This window comes from Helicoverpa armigera, chromosome 3, assembly GCF_030705265.1.
Source record: "Helicoverpa armigera isolate CAAS_96S chromosome 3, ASM3070526v1, whole genome shotgun sequence".
Classification (NCBI taxonomy): domain Eukaryota; kingdom Metazoa; phylum Arthropoda; class Insecta; order Lepidoptera; family Noctuidae; genus Helicoverpa; species Helicoverpa armigera.
In genome coordinates this window covers 7,063,670-7,083,563 of record NC_087122.1, presented here as the reverse complement: position 1 = coordinate 7,083,563, position 19,894 = coordinate 7,063,670, and the positions used below count along the sequence as shown (strand labels likewise).

The 19,894-nt window shown below is 35.8% G+C and overlaps 3 protein-coding genes across 7 annotated transcripts; 1 reads left to right on the top strand and 2 right to left on the bottom strand.

Annotated features, from left to right (window-relative positions):
- Nucleotides 1–446: 446 nt before the first annotated feature.
- On the top strand, nucleotides 447–10,492 carry LOC110375168 (cytoplasmic tRNA 2-thiolation protein 2-A). The gene is made up of 4 exons (XM_021333192.3): nucleotides 447–913; nucleotides 8,335–8,690; nucleotides 9,122–9,406; nucleotides 10,198–10,492. Exons 1-4 carry the CDS (start codon nucleotides 649–651, stop codon nucleotides 10,450–10,452), a joined length of 1,161 nt encoding a protein of 386 aa, XP_021188867.3. The 5' UTR covers nucleotides 447–648; the 3' UTR covers nucleotides 10,453–10,492.
- Nucleotides 2,354–8,129, bottom strand: LOC126055534 (uncharacterized). 3 transcript variants are annotated; one of them, XM_049845045.2, is made up of 8 exons: nucleotides 7,495–8,129; nucleotides 7,266–7,349; nucleotides 7,037–7,129; nucleotides 5,731–6,179; nucleotides 5,117–5,510; nucleotides 4,598–4,830; nucleotides 4,136–4,202; nucleotides 2,354–3,569 (listed from the first exon to the last, which is right to left on the bottom strand). In XM_049845045.2, exons 1-8 carry the CDS (start codon nucleotides 7,769–7,771, stop codon nucleotides 2,437–2,439), a joined length of 2,730 nt encoding a protein of 909 aa, XP_049701002.2. In that variant the 5' UTR covers nucleotides 7,772–8,129; the 3' UTR covers nucleotides 2,354–2,436. The 3 variants fall into 3 exon arrangements, with proteins under 3 accessions (XP_049701002.2, XP_049701000.2, XP_049701007.2); XM_049845043.2 differs by having other exon boundaries at nucleotides 2,355–3,569; nucleotides 7,037–7,147; XM_049845050.2 differs by lacking the exons at nucleotides 7,266–7,349; nucleotides 7,495–8,129 and adding an exon at nucleotides 7,223–7,241 and having other exon boundaries at nucleotides 2,361–3,569; nucleotides 7,037–7,147.
- Nucleotides 10,493–15,394: 4,902 nt separating the features above from the next.
- Nucleotides 15,395–18,926, bottom strand: Ckiialpha (casein kinase IIalpha). 3 transcript variants are annotated; one of them, XM_049836744.2, is made up of 7 exons: nucleotides 18,733–18,926; nucleotides 18,073–18,418; nucleotides 17,737–17,924; nucleotides 17,459–17,651; nucleotides 17,149–17,378; nucleotides 16,925–17,073; nucleotides 15,395–16,396 (listed from the first exon to the last, which is right to left on the bottom strand). In XM_049836744.2, the coding sequence occupies exons 2-7, from the start codon at nucleotides 18,277–18,279 to the stop codon at nucleotides 16,308–16,310; spliced, it is 1,056 nt and encodes a 351-aa protein (XP_049692701.1). In that variant the 5' UTR covers nucleotides 18,280–18,418; nucleotides 18,733–18,926; the 3' UTR covers nucleotides 15,395–16,307. The 3 variants fall into 3 exon arrangements, with proteins under 3 accessions (XP_049692701.1, XP_021188880.1, XP_021188879.1); XM_021333205.3 differs by having other exon boundaries at nucleotides 18,073–18,356; nucleotides 18,733–18,925; XM_021333204.3 differs by lacking the exon at nucleotides 18,733–18,926 and adding an exon at nucleotides 18,518–18,671 and having other exon boundaries at nucleotides 18,073–18,356.
- Nucleotides 18,927–19,894: the final 968 nt, after the last annotated feature.

Sequence of the window (19,894 nt, the reverse complement as noted above, 5' to 3'; positions counted from 1 at the left end):
AACCCAATGGCTCGACAGACGCCCCGCGGCTTGTGAGTCAACATAGTACGGGTTATTAACTGTTTGCCTTTCGCTTTGTTTGAGGGTTTTTTTAAAATAAATATTTGATTTTTAACCGACTTCCCAAGAAGGAGGAGGTTCTCGGTATGTTTTTTATTCATACTTTATTATGTATGGCTTTTGAACAATCAATAATTTCGAACTAGAATACCGATAGAAAAAAATATCTATACTCCATTACAACAGACGCCAGTTACAGAAAGGGTACCCTCAATATCAATGTAATACTTACTGTTTGCCTAAAATCATTTTAATTTAACTTTTGTATGCTAGAGAAGCTTATTCTGGGAAGTCGGTTAAAAATATCGATATATATGTACGTTAAAAATTACTTTGTTGCGTCCCTCTATTTTATTTTTTAAATAAACAAAGCTAATGTCAATGTATGTCACTGTCACTTTAATAAAACATAACCTACAAATAATATTATGAATAAGAGTATTAATTTCTCGTACAAACTTCTATTATTTTATTCTAAAGTAATACATTAAATTAAATACACAACAAAGTACTCGTGATCGAACCGTAGATTCAACCACATAAAATTTCAAGTATCTATCAATCTGCAAATAAAATACAACAAGCATAATGAATTGCAAAAAGTGTGATTCTTCTCATACAGTGTTATTGAGAAAAAAAGATTATTACTGTGATGACTGTTTCATGGTCAACACTAATCATAAATTTCGTGCATGTATTGGTAAAAATAAAATTTTGATACCAAATGAAAATGTTTTGATTGGTATCTCTGGAGGTGTTGGTTCTACAGTGTTATTAGATTTAGTCAACCATGCTGTAACATTGGAAAATACAAAAAAACTACGTATAGTCCCATTTTTCGTACATTTACTTGGTAAGTTCGTTTTATCTTAATGGAATTTGTATGCTAAGATAGGTCCTGTGTCAGCAATCAACCTGTCACATGCAGGCGTATGGACAGTGGGTCATCTTAGGATCTAATTACGTGTACCCTATAGCTTAATTGATATTTTTTTTATTTAATAAGTACAGTGACAGACTACAGGTTAAGACAATCAAGACAAACAACAGTATTAGTATTACTGTGTAGTATCATACACAGGGACACTTACGATTACAGAAGTTTGACATCTATCTATCTACCATGTAACAAATTCAATATACAACAATACAATATAAAATAGTAATTGATAATCTGTTATATGTATATGTTACCGTAAGATTACAAACATCGTTAGATTACAATCTATCTCGAGAGATTGTAAACTGTCGAATTATTGTGAACCGTAACATCTGATTGCAATTTAACGCATTATTTTTCGCTATATTATAATCTATCGATGAGAAATTGTCAAATTGTCAACTGTCCGAAAGCTCTCTCTGATTGGTCAGTCTTTTTGTAAGATCGACCAATCACGACCAGCCTTTCTGTTCCCATGGAGTTCCCGTAGAGTTAGGAATGAAATAGAGTTGTCAGTTAAATAAAATAAATGCTCTTCAAAAATTCTTCAAGTATTAAATTTATATAAAAATAACTCTTATAAAAATACTCATCATCATCCTCCGAGCCTTTTTCCCAACTATGTTGGGGTCGGCTTCTTAAAGTCATATTAAAAGGGAGCTTATTAAACAATGCATTCTAACAGTAAAGTTCTAAAATAAAATATGTTTATTTAGCTTCTAATTTTTTGACTCAGTATGTTTAAAATGTAAGCAAGCAACATGCAGCAAGCATGGCTTCTGTCACGGCTCCGGCGCAGCGGGGCTCCGGCGGTCCCATGCGAGCTTATCGTCGCAGATGGTTTTCACGCTCACCACCGCAGCTTCGGCTTGCTGGCCGGCTCCGCCGGCCAGCCTCAGCCGCGGCGGCGAGCGCTGAAACTACCTGCGCCTCAGCTCGCAGGCCGCCTCGCCCCTCCGCGCCTACGCGGTTTTGAATTGCACTCTAGGGGTAGGGCAGACAAGACTACGTGGAGTCGGTTTTGCAGCGATTCGTTTTCGTCACTAACTTCAATTTTTAATACAATTTTTAATTGTGTGTAATTTGAGTCTTAAAAATTAAGTACAATTTTTGATTTTATAAAAAATTAAACCGTCACTTATTTTTGCACGTCAAAGAGCTGTGACACCGGGAGCACAGACTACTAAGAGGTGTACAGACTGCTCACTCACTAAAGAAAAAACATAAGCGTAGCAGCCATCTTGTTTTAGTGCTGTATGACGTTTAACTTTCTATTAAAGTACTGGATGGTGAAGGCAAAAGAAATATAACACATTCTGCCTTTTTATAATATGTATGTATATATGTATAGGTATGTAGAGGTACTACCTACTATAACATTTTCTTTCAAGACTATAACTTTAACTTTTTTGGGATTCATTAAATAAAACAGTATGTTATTTATTAAACGATTTATTTTTTAATTTCTTTTTGAATTTTTCGAATGCTTTCTTTTGCATCGCAGGCAAATCTTTTTCTTGCAGTCTTGAAACGTCGGTGCCCTTTAAAATTTTATTTAATATGTTACACCAATTCATTATTGTGAACCTCACAGTTAAAACAATGAAGTGTGTCAGGAGCACTGATTTGTGTTCGGTACAGTCTATGAAATCAAATGAATACTTAGCAAATATATGGTCGCTGATTTTTTTAGCTACTTGATTGTTATGAGCATTTATTTCTAAGTATTCATTTGTTTCTCTTACGACTGTACCAAAACACCTTACTGCTGCTTCGGATGGGTATTTCAATACTTTTCTTGCTTTATTGTACTCTCTATGACTTATCCAGTCATGAATATCGCCTCGTTCGGAAGTCATTGAGTTATTACAATTTTTACAACTAATTTTCAATTTACTAAAAATTTTTTTTACTACCCATCCAGCAGTGTAGGCCCGCGAGTGAATATTCATTCTTTCTCGTCGGGCCTGCTCCACAATCACTTCAATATTTTTTTCACTTGGAGAATTACCCGGCCTTGATTCATTACTTTTTTTTTCATCAAATAAAACCTGTAGGTTCAAAACTTGATCTGCCGGGTCATCCTCACAGTTGAAGTTTTCACTGTGAAATTTTATAAATCTGGTAATCAATAATGATTTGAATGTACAATTGAAGCTGTGGCAATTTGGATCATTATTCCTATAATTATAGGCCCTTACCTGACCAAAAAAATTTTCGATTGGGTCAGAATTAAAATATCTGGGCCGCATCACTTTTATATGTTGTTCATGCAAAATTTGCCACAGCCTCATATAACTTTTTAAAGTTATAACAAAGTTTTTTACTGAGGGCACCGATTTTTCCTTCCCTGCAGAATCAATAAATTTCAAATTTTCCAATTTCCTGATTGCTTCTGTCCAAAATTTATGGTGTGGTGATTTTTTTGTCACTGCAGTTCTTAGTTTGCCCCTGGCTTCTTTTGCAGATCCTGCTCCATTGATGCTATCAAACAGTCTGTCGAAAAACAGGACTGTTTCAGCGGTATTCTTTATTGTGCCACTGACTGGCCTGCCATCCGCATAGTGTGCTGAAACAATAAATATTTGTAAGCACAACACTGCGCTTAAAATCTCTCTAGGCGGCTGGATAAAGAAGCTGATCCAGAAAGAAGAGGGAGTGCCAACTCCTTAAAGCATATATATATGACTAGCTTCCACCCGCGGCTTCGCCCGCGTCGAGTTCGGTTATATCGCGTTTCCAGGATAACTCTTCAAAAGTCCGGGTTAAAAACTATCCTATGTTCTTTCTCAAGGTTAATTCTATCTCTGTACCAAATTAAATTAAAAGAAGTTCAGTGGTTTAGACATGAAAGCGTAACAAACAGACAGACAGTTACTTTCGCATTTATAATATTAGTAGTCAACAAACATCAATTACCAGAGATAAAGCCAATGCATCATTAAAGTAGGAACATTTGATTCACTCTAGCAACCAAATCCAGTTAACATAATAGGTGAAGTTTAATTAAACGAGAACTAAAGACTGTTTAAGTCTAATTTCAGTCTCTCTCCCGATGCTAGTTTCAATTCTGTTGGTTCTACACCCAGTACTTTGTTGCATTTTATAACTAATGACAGTTCAATAAAAACTTACAAAATTGAGCTGTATAGGACAAAGCTGCAGATACTGTTGAACTCAGCACTTTGACACAGTTCTTCACCTGCAACAAACAAGTTGAAAATTTTTTGCAATAGGGACTTTTAAAAAGAGGCTTAGTAGTGAGGGCTAATCAGGGCCTTGACATACAACAGTAGTGATGCATTCTTCTTAACCAACTTTAGTGCAACTTCGTTTTTATCGTTATGCCTTATAACCTTATATTGTTTCTATATTATAACATGTATAACATATGGAACGCTAACAAAAAAATTGAGTGAGTGAGTGAGTTTTGATTGTATCGCACTCTCTGAACTGTGTTGAAAGTGGGAAAAAGTATAAGCATAAGTTTCACTGAAGTTAGTTGGAAAGAAAATATCAGCGCCATGTCGGTCAGTTTGCCGGGCCTGGTAGTACTACATAAGCCTTACAAAATAAAATAACAATCTAGGCACTTACTTTCATCTTCTTGATTTTTTCAGGAATGACATGTTGGTCATTCAATTTATGAAGGAGTCTAGATTCTGTGTGTTTACAGTCAGTTTCATAGACATCCACAATATCAGTCCACTTGGATATTTTACCATCCATGACAATGTTTTTATTTAAGAAATTATTTCTAATTCCTTTAATCAAATGTGACGGGTCATAAATAATGCTCAGATTAACGCCGCTGATAGTAACTGAGCCATCTGAAATAAAGGAAAGATAACAAATGAGATTTAATTTGTACACCAATTCGGTAGAATGTGTGAGATTCCATTAACATAAAACACCTATGTTTGTACTACATTCTAACAATTTTTTTTTCTTTCAAAAATAAATGTTTTATTAGGGTAGCCCGCTCAACCTCAACACCCAATATGTAAAGTGGGGAGTGATTTTTTTTAATTCCAACCCTAATGTGTGATATATTATTGAATATGTATTCAAAATATAAAACAGGTTTACTAAAATAATAACAATAATTTCACCAACCTGGTTCTTGATCTGCAAGTATTTGATCACGCTTAGTGTCCTCTCTAAAGCTTTTCAAGGCTGCTTGAAACGATGTGCCTTGATCACAAATGACACAAATAGGCTTCAGACCACATTCCACAAGAACAGCCACAACATCTCTTAGAATTTTTTTAAGCTCAGTCCCTGATGTGGCCCCCTGGCAATAATAAAAAGCAATGGGTTGCTGCCACTTGTACACCGCTCCTCTGAGCATGAAAACAAGAGCATGGTCGGCAAACTGGTTCTGCTTTTCGTTTAACTCTACAAAGCCATTGATGCAGTCCCTGTTTTTATCATATGTTAGAGCTGTGTCTAATGACATCTCATCGAAGATGACTGAACAAATTTTTTTTTTCTCATCCCACGTAGCAACCTGAAACAGTTAGGTATAAATTAAAACTGCTGTCTGATCTTTGTTTTGTCATCGAAGAAAAGAATGATAGTAATTTATGTACATATCTTAAGAAGATCTTGATAAAGCATTTGCTGTTTTGTAGGTTAAAAAAATAAAAAAAGTGTAATTTTTAGTTTCATGAAGTGCCTACAGTAGCACTTCAAAAAGATACACACACAAGATATTAAAAAATACTAACCTCTTTTTTTAGTAAGTCAAACACTTGTTGACAAATTCCTGGTCCAATAGAGAGCTTTGCAACCATTTTATTTAGAGTTGATCGTGAGGGCAAGACGAAAATTTTGTGTAAAAATCTGTAGCACTTAGGACTTTGTTTCATTATGGACAATGCTATTAATTTTTCTTCCTCAGTAAAGCGTCGCCCTTTTTTACTTTTTGAGCATAAATTAATTTGCATTTTCATGATAGTTTTTGCAAATGGATTCATTTCCTTGGTTAATTCTTCAAAGGACTTGTCCTTGCTGAATTTTAAAGCTCTTCGAGCTCTCTTCAGGAAGTTAGCCTCATCTTTGGCTTTCTGGTATTCTTTATATATAACTTTACCAGTTGGTGTCAAATCTTTTATTTTATTTATAATGCGTTTTCTTGCCCTTGCCTTGGTCTTTAACACCACTGTATTCAGCGAGCCTTGAAGAAAAGAGAAAACACAAGTTATTTTAAACGTATATACAAAACATTCAAGATTGTTCATTCGCTACAAATAGCCTTTTCCCAACTATGCAAGGGCTTGGCTTTCATTCTAACCAGGAACAGTTGCTTACTAATGTTTTACATGCAACTGCCTACCTCACATCATCCTTAACCTAATTTGAAGTTTCAAATATTTTGGAATATTCCCGGTACATTTACAGTATAATATTAATTATACAGTCTATATATACTAGTTTTCGCCCATGGTTTATCAATATAAAAATATATATATCTATCCTAAAACCTTCTCCCGGGTCTAAGTTACCTCCCCTCTAATTTTCAGCCAAATTGGTCAAGCCGTTTTCATTTTATGTTGTGACAATGGAAAGCAGGTTTCATTTATTTTATACACAGTTAAATATTAATTGGAATATTCCCAGTACAAGAGCTTGAAGTGGTAGTTTATAATTTATTTATTTATTCAGGCATACCAACAACATATTTACAAAACAAGTATAGGTGCTTAGTTTCATTTGTATATACTTTTTTTTTTTAACAACGTCAAAAATCATCAAATGACCCCTCCCGCTGTGGGTTAGCAGCGGAGAGGGAGTGTCAGACTCTTACTGACTAAAAACCGTTGTGTTCCGTCATAGGCCTTTTGTGTACCAGGGCTGCGGTATCTCTTTCGAACAACCCGCAGCTCATACGTACATACTTACAGTGTAAAAATGTCACTTACAGGTATGCACACCACTTACACTAAGTTACAGAGAATAATACTTATTTACAACATTACTGCAGTCAAAACTAATCTATTGATTTTTACAAGATAATAAGTTTACTTCATTTACCTGAAAAAGTGGTTGTGCCAGTGGTTGACGGGAAGTCTTCACATGCCACTGATATGTGAGATGTTCCTGGTACATCCACAGGTTGCATTCCTCCTGTGTTTAAAGGTAATTCTGAAATATGATAAATCATAAATTTGAATATTTGATGACATAAATACTAATTACAGGAAAAAATTACACACATACAAACTATGAATACTATTATTGTTAGTATCCATATTAACATTACCTGCTAAAGGTTTCTGTTTTGCATAAGTATGGTCAAAGTGTCTCTTTCGGCAGTAAGTATGATCGGTCTGTGGGTCCACATTCTCTGAAAATAAAAGGTAAATAATGGTTATGGTCAAAGCACTTGGTTCCAGCAACATTCTTGTTGCTCATCAACAATGTTTATTAACTTTTGCTTAACAAAAGAGGTAAAGAATAGCTAACTTTTTATAAAGAATAACTTCACCAACCATTTTGAGATGGTGTTCCTCTTGATATCTCCTCTGCACTGAAAAGTGTAGGATACGCCGATCCTACGAGACGAGATTTCTGGGTGACAAACCGCACTTCAAAGTGTTTTGAGCATACAAACAACTTCGAAAGCTGCTTTTGCGTTAGCGCTTTCAAATCATCCCGAGCCGAAGGTAAACACTTTAACCACATTTGGAGTCTTTTCTCATTGGATGGGAAATGGTACAAAATAGCGTCCTGTCGCGTAGCATTACACATGCAGCACTTATAATACATTTTGCGTAAAGCAAAAAGCCCAATGAAACTGGGTTTATTACAGTTAAAGCGGAGAGGATAAGCACAAACACTTCACTCAATCGACACAGTAACTGCAATGATTTGAATTCGAATTGCCATATCAAAAGAGACAAATTCACTTTTTTTGTTTCTGGCAAGCACAAGTTTATGTCACGTGGTGTCTTACAAATGTCAGTCGATGTTAAAACAATATGGCGACTACAGAGGCATTTCGTTATAGGCAGATAAACAGCCGTGCACCGGGAGTTGCAAAGAACATTGTCTTTTTTGACGTTCTACCAATCAGCGCGCAATTGACAATTTGACCGCACTACATCGCTCTCGATCTTACAAAAAGACTGACCAATCAGGGAGAGCTTTCGGACAGTTGACAATTTGTCAATTTCTCATCGATAGATTATAATATAGCGAAAAATAATGCGTTAAATTGCAATCAGGTGTTACGGTTTACAATAATTCGACAGTTTACAATCTCTCGAGATAGATTGTAATCTAACGATGTTTGTAATCTTACGGTGACATATATATAATTTTAATTTCAGATGAAGAAAGGAAAGATTCAGCACAGGCTGTAATAAAACAATGTAATAAGTATAATATCAATGTTTATATCATTCATCTCGCCGAGTATATGGACTTAAAATTTGACATTCCAAAGCCAAACTGTATACCAGAAACTGAAGAAAAGAAAGTAAAATCATTTCATGACATGTTGAACAGTATGCCTATAACAGCTGCTAAAGATTTGTTACTAAAAGTAAAACGCAATTTACTAGTTGAATTTGCAAAGAAAGTCAAATGCCGTATTGTTTTCACTGGAGAAACAACAAACACTCTGGCAATAAACTTATTAACAAACCTGGCTACGGGTAGAGGAGCACAAGTACAAGATGACATTGTAAGTACTCATTTGAATCCTTCCTAGCCACCACACCAGATTGCCTGAAACATATATATTAATTTACTCAAAAGAGGCATGCAAACACTACTCATAGTGTATTAATGTGCAAAGAAATGCATGTGTGCAAATGGCACCAACCATGGATCGGTTAGTTAGTGATCGTTAGCTATTTTATATTAATTATAATGTAGATATAGTATAGTAAATAGATCGGCAGTCAAGGAATTTTAGTGATATTCTCATATGGACTGCTTTCCTCAAGTTCAATTTAAGTTTTTTTTTTATCATAGAACAGCATATTTAAAAATATGCATGTTTTGTTGTTGAATTTTGTACTTGATACATACAGGGCCAGTAAGTACAGGCTTCTTATATGTTTGTTTTTATCTGTTTCTGTTTAATATATCTTTATTTTATATTATTTACAGGGCTTTTGTGATGTTCGTGACAAAGAAATAAAAATTTTAAGACCAATAAAAGACATCAGCAAAGAAGAACTGGATTACTATGTTGCAATTAAACAACTGAGTCCCTTTCACGAGAAGGATGTGATAAGTAACAGCTTGCAGTCAGTAATTGCTTCATTTGTATCTGATCTGCAAAAGGATTTTCAGGCTACCATATCCACTGTTTGCAAAACAGCTGACAAAATTGGGAACCAAGAAATAATTAATGACGAACAAAACATGCAAGGAAAATGTGTAATCTGTAAGGTATATAGTATTTTTTCTTTCATTATATTGACAATGACGAGCTGGATGCGAGAAGCCGTAAATCGATCTCAGTGGCGTGCACTTGGAGAGGCCTATGTCCAGCAGTGGACTGCAATAGGCTGATGATGATGATGATGATACTGACAATCTATTTATCCCAGGCAAGGGCGGTCTGGCTTGAGGCAGCACCACTCGCGCCATCTCAGGGTTCAGTTTGCCGGGTCGTAGATCACCCTTTCTTCTGTGTATAGTTATCGGCACGGATATTGAGCTCTCGGCGGAAGAGTGGGGATCGCTTTGCGCACTGCACACATAAGGCAAAAGCAATAAATCGCTTCTGCGCAGGTGAAGGTCAGGGCTCAACATCCGTGCCGATGATTATATGCTTTTCAATACTCAAAATCCTTAAAAAAATCGCGGTCTCACCGCTGGCGCCCTCTTTTTATATAAATAAATACCTATGTATGCTTTTTTTCTGTTTCTCATTAATAAGAATGAATAACGAAAAAAGAAATTAAATCGAAAAGGACTCCTTAAAACTATATATCGTCCAAGCTACTTCGGTGCAAGTTCTCATTAAGGCCAAATGCAACATAGCAAGTTAGGCCTGGGGGAGCAGGGGCGCTAGGGGTCCTCTAAAATCTTCCTTAGTTCTTACGGATTTTATTATGCCTACTTTGTACAGAACTCATACACAAGACCTCTTATCTCATTGCAATAATCGTGTCTACTTCTGATATTTCTATACAATCTCTATATTCAATTTTAAAAAAAAACTGTTTTTCTTTCAGAGCAACTTGCACACCAGGGATTTAAATATCTCAGCTCTTGAAGCAACAAATGTATCAAGAAAAGTTTCTTTGGGGAATGCGCAGTTTAGACAAGATTTAGACAATAATCCAGATATCAGTACCTTGGAAAGTGACGCTACTCCTTCAGTCTTCCCGCTAATTAATAAATATTTGTGTTACGGATGCAGCAGAAATCAATCAGAAAGGAATCAAACTAAATTACCGCCATACATAGAAGAAGCGTTAAAGTTATAGCATTATTTATGAAATTTTAATATATTTATATGTATAACTTGAAAACACTGGAGATCTTTTTATTCTTATTCACTTATTGTATCACTACACAAATGAACCGTATAGGGTTAACTGCGGCGTCCATCCCGATTGTCGGTCGTGGCTGCTATTCTGACTTAGAAGATAGGTCAGTTGTACAGGACATAATACACAAACATTTGTACCTACAGGCACAGGTGCAATCTCTATTCCGTCACTCTCCTAGTCATCGGACTGAATCGGACGGAATGGCAATCCGACACGACATTTACTTACATGATCTCCGTCCCCGATACACGGTTATATCAATAACCAATTTCCCAAATTACTTTTTTGCCTGTTTTTATAAACATTCACGATCGCTCCTTTTGTTCTTTTCTTAATTCCTACTACATTTTTGGCTTTGTAATGAAAATTAAGTTGTACATATTTTTCCCAAATTGGTAAGGCTAGCTTACGCTCTAATTTTGTCCATATTTAACATGGTTTTATATAAATATTTTTCTCCATATCTTATAAGTATATAGAACTATCTGTTCACCACGGTTTCATTCGCATCCCGGGGAAACGACTTTCCATACCCGGACGAAATATAGCCTATGTTACTCGGGTGATAAATCGCTTCTCAACCGTGAGTTTTTCAAATCGGTCCGGCACTATCGGAGCCTCTAGGGTACAAACAAATAAAGTTTCCTCTTTATTACTTATATTATTAGAAATTATTACAGGCCCGCCGTAAGCGGGCGTGCAGCGCGTGCACAGCACGCGGGCGGCACGTCCTAGGGGGCGGCAAATCTAGCGAGTTATCACGTAATATTTAAAAAATACAATATCTTTTCGCTAATGATTTGATTTCAATATTTTCAAACACAGCAATAGCACTAAGAATATTACTTACACTGCCGGCTTCAGTTAGGTACATCTGTTGAAAGGACATTTTCAAATTTAAAGATTCTTAAAAACGATTTAAGATCAACCAGTGGCGTAGCGTAGCTATTTAGGGGGTGGCAAAATTAAACCAATAAAATTTCTGAAAAAGCCGCGCTAGCTTTGGTCGTCTCCTATCAATTTTGACTGTTTCACCCTTTGCATCCCCAAAAAAATTCGCGCTCGCTGCGCTCGCAGCTCCATGTCAGATATCCGATTTTATCTTTGTTTAATTTTTAAGGTATTCAATTCTGAAAAAACATTTTTCGCGCACGTCCGTTATGCCTTTTTATGATATGTTTACTTCATGAAAACTCTAAGGAAAAAATCGCGCTCGCTTCGCTCGCGGCTTTTGCACTTCACTTCTGTGCATATCTTACTTTTTGACTTTGCTTTGTTAATTTACAGTGGTTTTTATTTGTTTTGTGTCCTTAGACTAAAAAATTTTCAAAAACCCACCAAATAACATATTTTACTGACTTTAAACATTGTTATAGATATTTAAGTGCGTTAGTTTAAGTTAATCATAATCTTTCAATACATAGGGGCTACTTGGGTAATGATTGCACTGCATTGATGCCCTAAGCAATTGCTTATGGGCTAACCCAGGACTTCTTAGGTTACTCTGAACATTTCAAGTAAATAAAAAGTTATGTGTAATGTATGTTATGTATTGCAATAGTTATTTATCCAAAAGTAGGTGGGTCTGCAATCAGAGCGGTGCATGTACATATTTTTTTCTGTTGGACACGTAAGATGGATATGAAATTTCCGGACCCCTGATCCGCCCCTATATATTTTTTTGACAAAACGTATGTAGTCGTAGGGCGGCAGAATCAGTTTTGCACGCGGGCGAACAAACAGCTAGCGGCGGGCCTGAATTATTATAATCTATTAGTATAGAAATAGGTTAATCCATAATTTGTGAAAGTGACTGAAAACATCCTACCTACCTACTTTGCTACAGATACTTTACTATAGCATCTACCTACCATAAAATTAATAAAAATATCGCGCTTGCTTTGCTCGCGCTTTCTTGTACCTACTGCTACCGTAGCTACCGGCTACCGGCTTCATTGGAAAGACCGAATTATTTATGTGTTCTTTCAATTAATTACAACACTTATAGCTTTACAGTGCGACGAGCAATTTGCAATTTGCTGGAAGAAGCTGGAAACTTATAAGCGCTTATCGGCGCGTGTTCATATATTTTCCTGCGCTGGTTACCAGCGCTGTCAAGCGCCGATAAGCGCTTATAAGTTTCCAGCTTCTTCCAGCTTTCTTTCTGTATACGGCCTAAATTCCAGTGGAATATCCACAATAAATTTACCCGGGCAGCACGGTGCCCCCTTGATTTGGAAATTACCTTCTTGCTTCGTACCCTTAAGGCAAACATTTTTAAATGAATGTAATCAGGGACCTAAATTATTAACATATTTAGCTTTTGCCCGCGACTTCGTTCGCGAGGAATAGTTACTTCCGGCAGATTTTTGGTTTGACCAATAGATGGCGCTATAAATTACGTCCGGAATACATTTTATTTTTTATTTTAATATTTTTTGGAATAAAAACTATTCTATATCCTTTCTCAAGTTCCAAACTATGTCTGTACCAATTTTCCCACAAATCGGCTCAGTAGTTTAGGCGTGAAGAAAAGACAGACAGACAGAGTTACTTTCACGTTTATAATATTAGTTAGGATTTATGTTAAGTAAAAAAAAATGCCCAGGGCCGCTGCCCTACAAGTCGAAGATCCACCTCTGCCTATCACCATGTGTGGAATACGTAACATGAAAAAGAGTGATAGCCTTGGGGAAGGGCCTTGGTCTTTGGTTTTTATAACAGCGATAAATATCGACGTTGTAGAACTCACTTCAACCAAAAAGCACACTCGTACGCAATTACCAGACAGACAGTTAAAGGGTCACAGCCAAAGACTATAAAATATCAACTCGGGAACGGATTGTCACCATTTCCCCTCAGCATCAAACAATCGTCCACTTTACGTAACCACGTAAAGTAAGCGGATCAGAAGCTCAGACTCGACGACTCGGCTACAGGAACGCGAAGCCACGCTTACGCCGGCCGGTGGTTGTGGTCGCGGTACCCATGACCGTAGCCGCAGTGGGACAGTGTTGTGGTGAACCCAGACGCCACGGTTTCTAGAGCGTAGAGGAGCGCCCCTGGAAAATATAACATTACACCCGTATTGTAAAACTGGACGCGTCAGCCTTCGAGAAACCTTGTTTTGTGATGGCTTTTCAATATCAATACTTAGTTAAAACTATCAACCTAGCCCTTCATCTAAGTACTACGAGAAATCAAAACATAATTAACATGGCATAGCTCGCGTAATGAAGTTCTATATTGTAAAACTAGCCGTTTTCCCGCGGTTTTACCCGCGTCCCGTGGGTGCTACTGCCCGCACCGGGATAAAATATAGACTATGTTACTCGCAGATAATATAGATTTCTAATGGTGAAAGAATATTTAAAATCGGTCCAGTAGTTTTTGAGTTTATCCATTACAACCAACAAACAAAGTTTTCCTCTTTATAATATTAGTATTGATGACACATAAAAATAAATATTTTAATCTGAATACCTACTGAAAGGTCGTGGCTTGATCATTTTGGGTTATTCCCGCTCGGTAACACCCTTTCGTCAACACTGTTGACCATCGGGAAAAAAAAGTTTCGTTCGTTCACAGTGTTGACGAACGCTACTTATTATTTTAGTGTAAAATGGTTATTATGCACATGATAGAGCCACTTTTATTTTCTAGTTAATTGTGTTTTAAAAGATCTAACATAATCCAATAAGGGTCAATTCACACTGAAAGAGCAGCGGCCGGCAGCGGCCGTAATTGCAAGGGATTGAGCGTGAGCGCGGCGGGCCGCGCGGCGCCGCATCGCGCCGCGCTCTTACATTTTCCGTGCTCTTACGGCCGCTGCCGGCCGCTGCTCTTTCAGTGTGAATTGACCCTTAAACATTTTAAAAATCCATGACATTTTACTTCCATATTTAAAAAATATAAACACGCATTCATGGACACTGCGAACGAAGGAAACTTTTTGTTCCCGATCGTCAACAGTGTTGACGAAAGGGTGTTACCGAGCGGGAATAACCCATCATTTTGACGTTTTTCTTAAATATACATCAAAAATGGTAAATTGTGCCTATATGTGCGATTATATCTTTCGTTTGGCTGAATCGATTTTGATACGATGTTCAGCATAGTTTTTAAATCTGGCTTTTGAAGTTTTAGCCATATTGTTGTTGTTTTTATTTTTCGTAAAAAAGCTTTTTCTTTTTGTATGCTCAATCACTTTACTTTTCAAAAAGTTGAATGAAAGTACTATCAAGATATACTTAAACATCTAAACAAGTTGGTAAGAATGTGGGTAGTTTGTTGATTAAGTATTGTTTTAGATTGTTGCGCCACTCTGAAGCCACTCTGGCTACGCCCACATTCGCTGGCTAGGCTAGTTTAAGCATTTTGTCGGCAACGCAGATTGCAGAGGGGAGTGGACGAAGATACGTAAGCGTACGGAGAGGCGTTATCAACGTACTCTCGCACACTTATACAAGTACGGCTGAAACTATTGATATGAAATTTGATATGGGTAGGTTCCAAGACAGCTGTGTCGCTGGGAAGTCTGTTCTTCATCGCTTCTTCTTTCCAGCCATAACACTGGGAAGTGGCGAAAGAGGGGCGTTTTGGGTACTGTCCTTTTTGTAATATTAACGTTAAAAAGCGCTAATCTAATTAGCCTAAACGAGTTTGACTTTGACTATAGGGAAGCGTCTTTGAGTATCATCTGGGTATGAGAAGCAGTACTGTCAGGAAGCAAGTAAAAGCCATTATTTACATAATAAACAATCTATAATACACTTAAGTCTTGTGTATGATGTAAGTAATCATTTTGACTATGTATAATTAACTTAAAAGATAAGGATATGCAGTTTAGATCTGCGAACATAAATAATCCAAAACATTTCCAGGCAAAGTTAGTATTGTTTATTCAGAAAATTTTATGCAACAACTTGAAGTTATCACACTAAAAATAAATTATACTCCATGAGGCTCACCTTCCAATTGAAGATACGATTTGATTTTCTCTATGTATAATATTTATGAGGACAGCTAATGTAACTTATTAAAAATATACTAATAGAAAACAATGTTTAAATCCGACAATATCTAATGTTAGAATTAGCTGGTTTCTTTTATAAAATACGTAATAAAAGAAAACGCTTAATTAATCATCTTAAAATTTTGTATTTATATCACACATATCTACATTTTACTTCTATTACATAAATACAAAATTTTAATAAGTAGAGTACCAACGAAAAGCTGCTAACCAGTATTTGCAAATGGTATGCAGGTGTTACCAATATATTATACAAGTAATTACAATATCAATACCATAGGTTAATAAATGCAAAAGATCAAGTGCAATGAAACTCGATGCATTTTTCTTTATCTCAGTAATTAATTATTATCGAATTTCATATAAAAATGGATGTTTCAGAATTTACTTTGATAATTTGAACCCTCCCCACCACAAGATATCTATCTACTCAGCTTGAGTACACGAGCACTTTCACAAATGTATGTCAGCAGTTATACCAGAGATAAAAACACTTTTAAAACAATGAATAAACCAGATTTACTAATATTAAACACTAAATTATATTGTCTTTCCAAATTATTCCATTTACCAAGCATTGGAATTATATCAGTGTTTGTTAAACAGAATGTGTGTCCTTCACTGTCCCTGTGTATGTATTTACACCACCAGTGGCCTCTATTTGGTGTTATTTTACAGTGTTTTCTTCCGGAATCTTGTACAAGTATATCATATCAATACATTATAAAGAGCATTTAACACCTCTTTGTAACAATTATTCTGTAGTACTTATTGGTCCTTGCAATGCATTGGGAGTTGGAGAATTGGAAGAAACCATTCGCCCCTGCTCCTTCACAATTGGATCTGTAAATAAAAGATAAGTGCTGTAAATGTTAACAAAAATGGAACAAGTTCAATGATGAGTAGAATTTTTTTCACCCTGATCTCATAATATACACTAAATAAACAAACAATTCTGATTACTTCTGATAAGACAAAAACAAAAATTGATGTGTAGTATGTAGAAAACAACATTTTATTGTTTGGATGTTGTTTTTTACTGCTACTTTTTAATATAAAAGTACTTTCATAGTTCTACTCCTGAACCTATGAAATAAATATGGACATGATCATAATATATTTTTTTTGTAGAGATTTGGAAATAATTGCATTTGTATAATAATTGTTACTGCATATTCCTTCAATGTTCAATGGATTTAATTAGTGCATGTTGAATAAAAGACAATAATTGTCAATTTACTAACAATTTTTTTTTAAACAACTTTTCAAAACAATTACCCACTTTGTTTCCTAAAGACATAATTTCCAGTTAAAATGTTATCCTTTCGAAATTCCAACCATAAATAACTTAAAATAAAAAATGAAACTTACAGAAGTACGGATGATCCATTGCCTCACGAGCAGTGTATCTCTCATAGTGATCATAGCGTAGAAGACGATCTAAGAAATCTAATGCCTCAGGAGACACCAGGTGCTGATTTTCAGAATGCACAAACCGCTCCCACCGTTTACGAGAATGCCTGCAATAAAGTTTATAGTAAAAGGTTGTCCATTCCATCTACAATTTTCTTTAGTTTCATTCAAATCTTACTTACCTGCCAAGTATATCATTAAATCGAGGATCCAATTCTATATGATATTTATCCAAATATTCAAATAGCTCTTCAGTGCCCAGCACTTTTGCAATACGCACAAGTTGATCATAATTGTCATGGCCATGGAAAAATGGCTCTTTGCGGAAGATCATTGATGCTAACATGCATCCTAGTGACCACATGTCCAAAGAATAATCATACATTTGATAATCCACCAAGAGCTCTGGACCCTGAAAGAGATACATTTGCATTATTACAAGAACAATAAACTGTAAATAAAAAACTACTTAGTGATTTAATAAATGCATACCTTAAAATATCTAGAAGCGACACGAACATTATAGTCTTGGCCGGGGTGATAGAACTCTGCTAACCCCCAGTCAATGAGACGCAATTTTCTGTGATCATGATCAATCATCACATTATGAGGCTTCACATCTCTATGCATGATGCCCATACTGTGGCAATAATCTAATGCCTTCAGCAGTTCATACAAATAATATCTGTAATGTGTAAAATAACATAAGTTTACAAGTATTTACATGAGACAATAGCTGAAAACTCACATAAAACAATTTGCTGTTTTACCTTATATCATAATCTGACAGTGTTTGATACAGCTGTTTAAAATCAGTGTTGTTCACATGTTCAAAAATGAGTGCTGGAGTACGAGAAACAGGATCTTTGACTACAGCTTGTAACGTAATTATATTTGTGCCTCCTCTTAAGTTTTCTAATATTTTTATTTCTCTTTTTATCTTCTTCTTTTTAACAGGCTGGAATAAAATTCTGTAATTAGGGCATTTAAAGTGACTCTCTTATAGTCAAATAAAATATAGTGGCACTCATCATCAGGTTTGGCACTGAATGTAAATAACGATGAATAGGACTTCAAGGACTTTGTAAAGTAATAATTTGACTCACCTTCAATATTTTAACTACACACTTCTCATTATTTGTGATATTTATTGCCTCGAATACTTCACTGTACTTTCCGCGCCCAAGCTTACGCACCAACTGGTAATCTTCCTGGTTGCCCCAGTCCACCACATAGCTTTCATAATCCCAGTATTCTCTCGGACGTTGTGAGTTGACATCGGCATATACCCGCGCTCTACTCGGCACTGCCATCGTGCTATGCCTTCGCCAACTTAAGCTTTTATCAGCGATAGTCTTTCCGGAAATCGCGTATGTCTTGAGTAACGATGCTGCGAATAAATATTTTCTACGTCACTTTCATATATTCATGTTGGTGAAGAACTCCACTTAACTGCAATTTGTTCATGCATAATGATTCGACCAGACGAATCGAATCATAGGCGGTTATGATTACAAGTCACTATTCAATTAAAGTATTGTGATGTATAACCTAAAAACGACATCCAGCTACGATTACTGTCCAACTAATATTACTACTAAAGCATCCTTAATAATGAAGACACTTGCACAATTGTAAATCACATGCGTTATATGTTACTATTCATAGGATCTGACGACATGAAATAAAATATGAAAGTGTCTTCAAAGAGAAAAACGCACGCCATTACTCGTCAAACGATTAAATGTTTTAGCAGACGGTCATACCTAAAACATAACTGTAGTTAATCCTATTTTAATTGATGTATAGTTTCGGCATACATAAAACTTCTTGAAAACTAACGATTAATATGAACTCCAAGCTACAAAATACACTTTTATTAGAACTAAACCGGCTCAAACCCAGTAAAATTTCAAGATGGACGCCCACCTATCCACTACTTTACTAAATTACTACCTACCCTATCAATATTACCAGCTTCATAAATTTTTGGTATAAATGTTGCCATGTGTGTTTATTACATCATCGCATCACAAAAATGATTTCGCAAAAAAAAACCATCACCAGAAATATTTACACTGCATGATCTAGTCACTAACCAAAGAAATGACGATGTTCGCACGACGGACGTAAAATCCTTGGGGATGTCTACGGTTTTGGACTTTTAACTTTGCCCGTTGTATATTTGAGTTTCATTATAAGTAACAAAAATACAAGAGGTCAAAACATATCTAATATGTTTGATTCAAATTGTCTTACAGTATCGTTTACTGTTTACAGTACGTATTAGGTAATTATTTTTATCTCCACAAATTAAATACTAAAATTAAAAGTAATACGAAAATATGATAAGCGAACAAAAAATATAATTTGATTAATGCCTTGAGTTGGCAAAAACTGGAAGTAAGGCTGAGAACACAATATTTTGAGACGTCATAGTATATCATGAACAAAAATTCAATAGGCTTACAAACGTGGCATTTTTGGGACGGTGGTTTTCTCAGAGAACATGTTGTCCTGAAGTTTGAGAATTAAAACAAAAATAGTTCTCAAAAAAGTTCTAGATGGCGTTGTACCTACTACGTGAGTGTACCATTGCCAAGTAAAAAAAAAAACATTGGACCGAGCCCATTGAGCCGAGACCCAAGAAATTCAGATTTCTAGACAAATTGTTTTCAAAATCTCTTGGGACATTCAGACAATAATCTGACTGACTTCTTTTCTAGTTTTGACCCAACCATTTTTACGCCCTATTTTTTTTTATTGTTGAAGACAAAAACGGTTCTTTATACGACATGAAAGTTATATGACGTTGCATTGATATGACGTTCCGTTCCTTGCATTGCATTGCATTGTTCACGTACCTTGGCAAGGGCCATCTAGATCAGCTAGGATGTGGTTAGGAAAAGAATGAAAAAGAAAATCCCT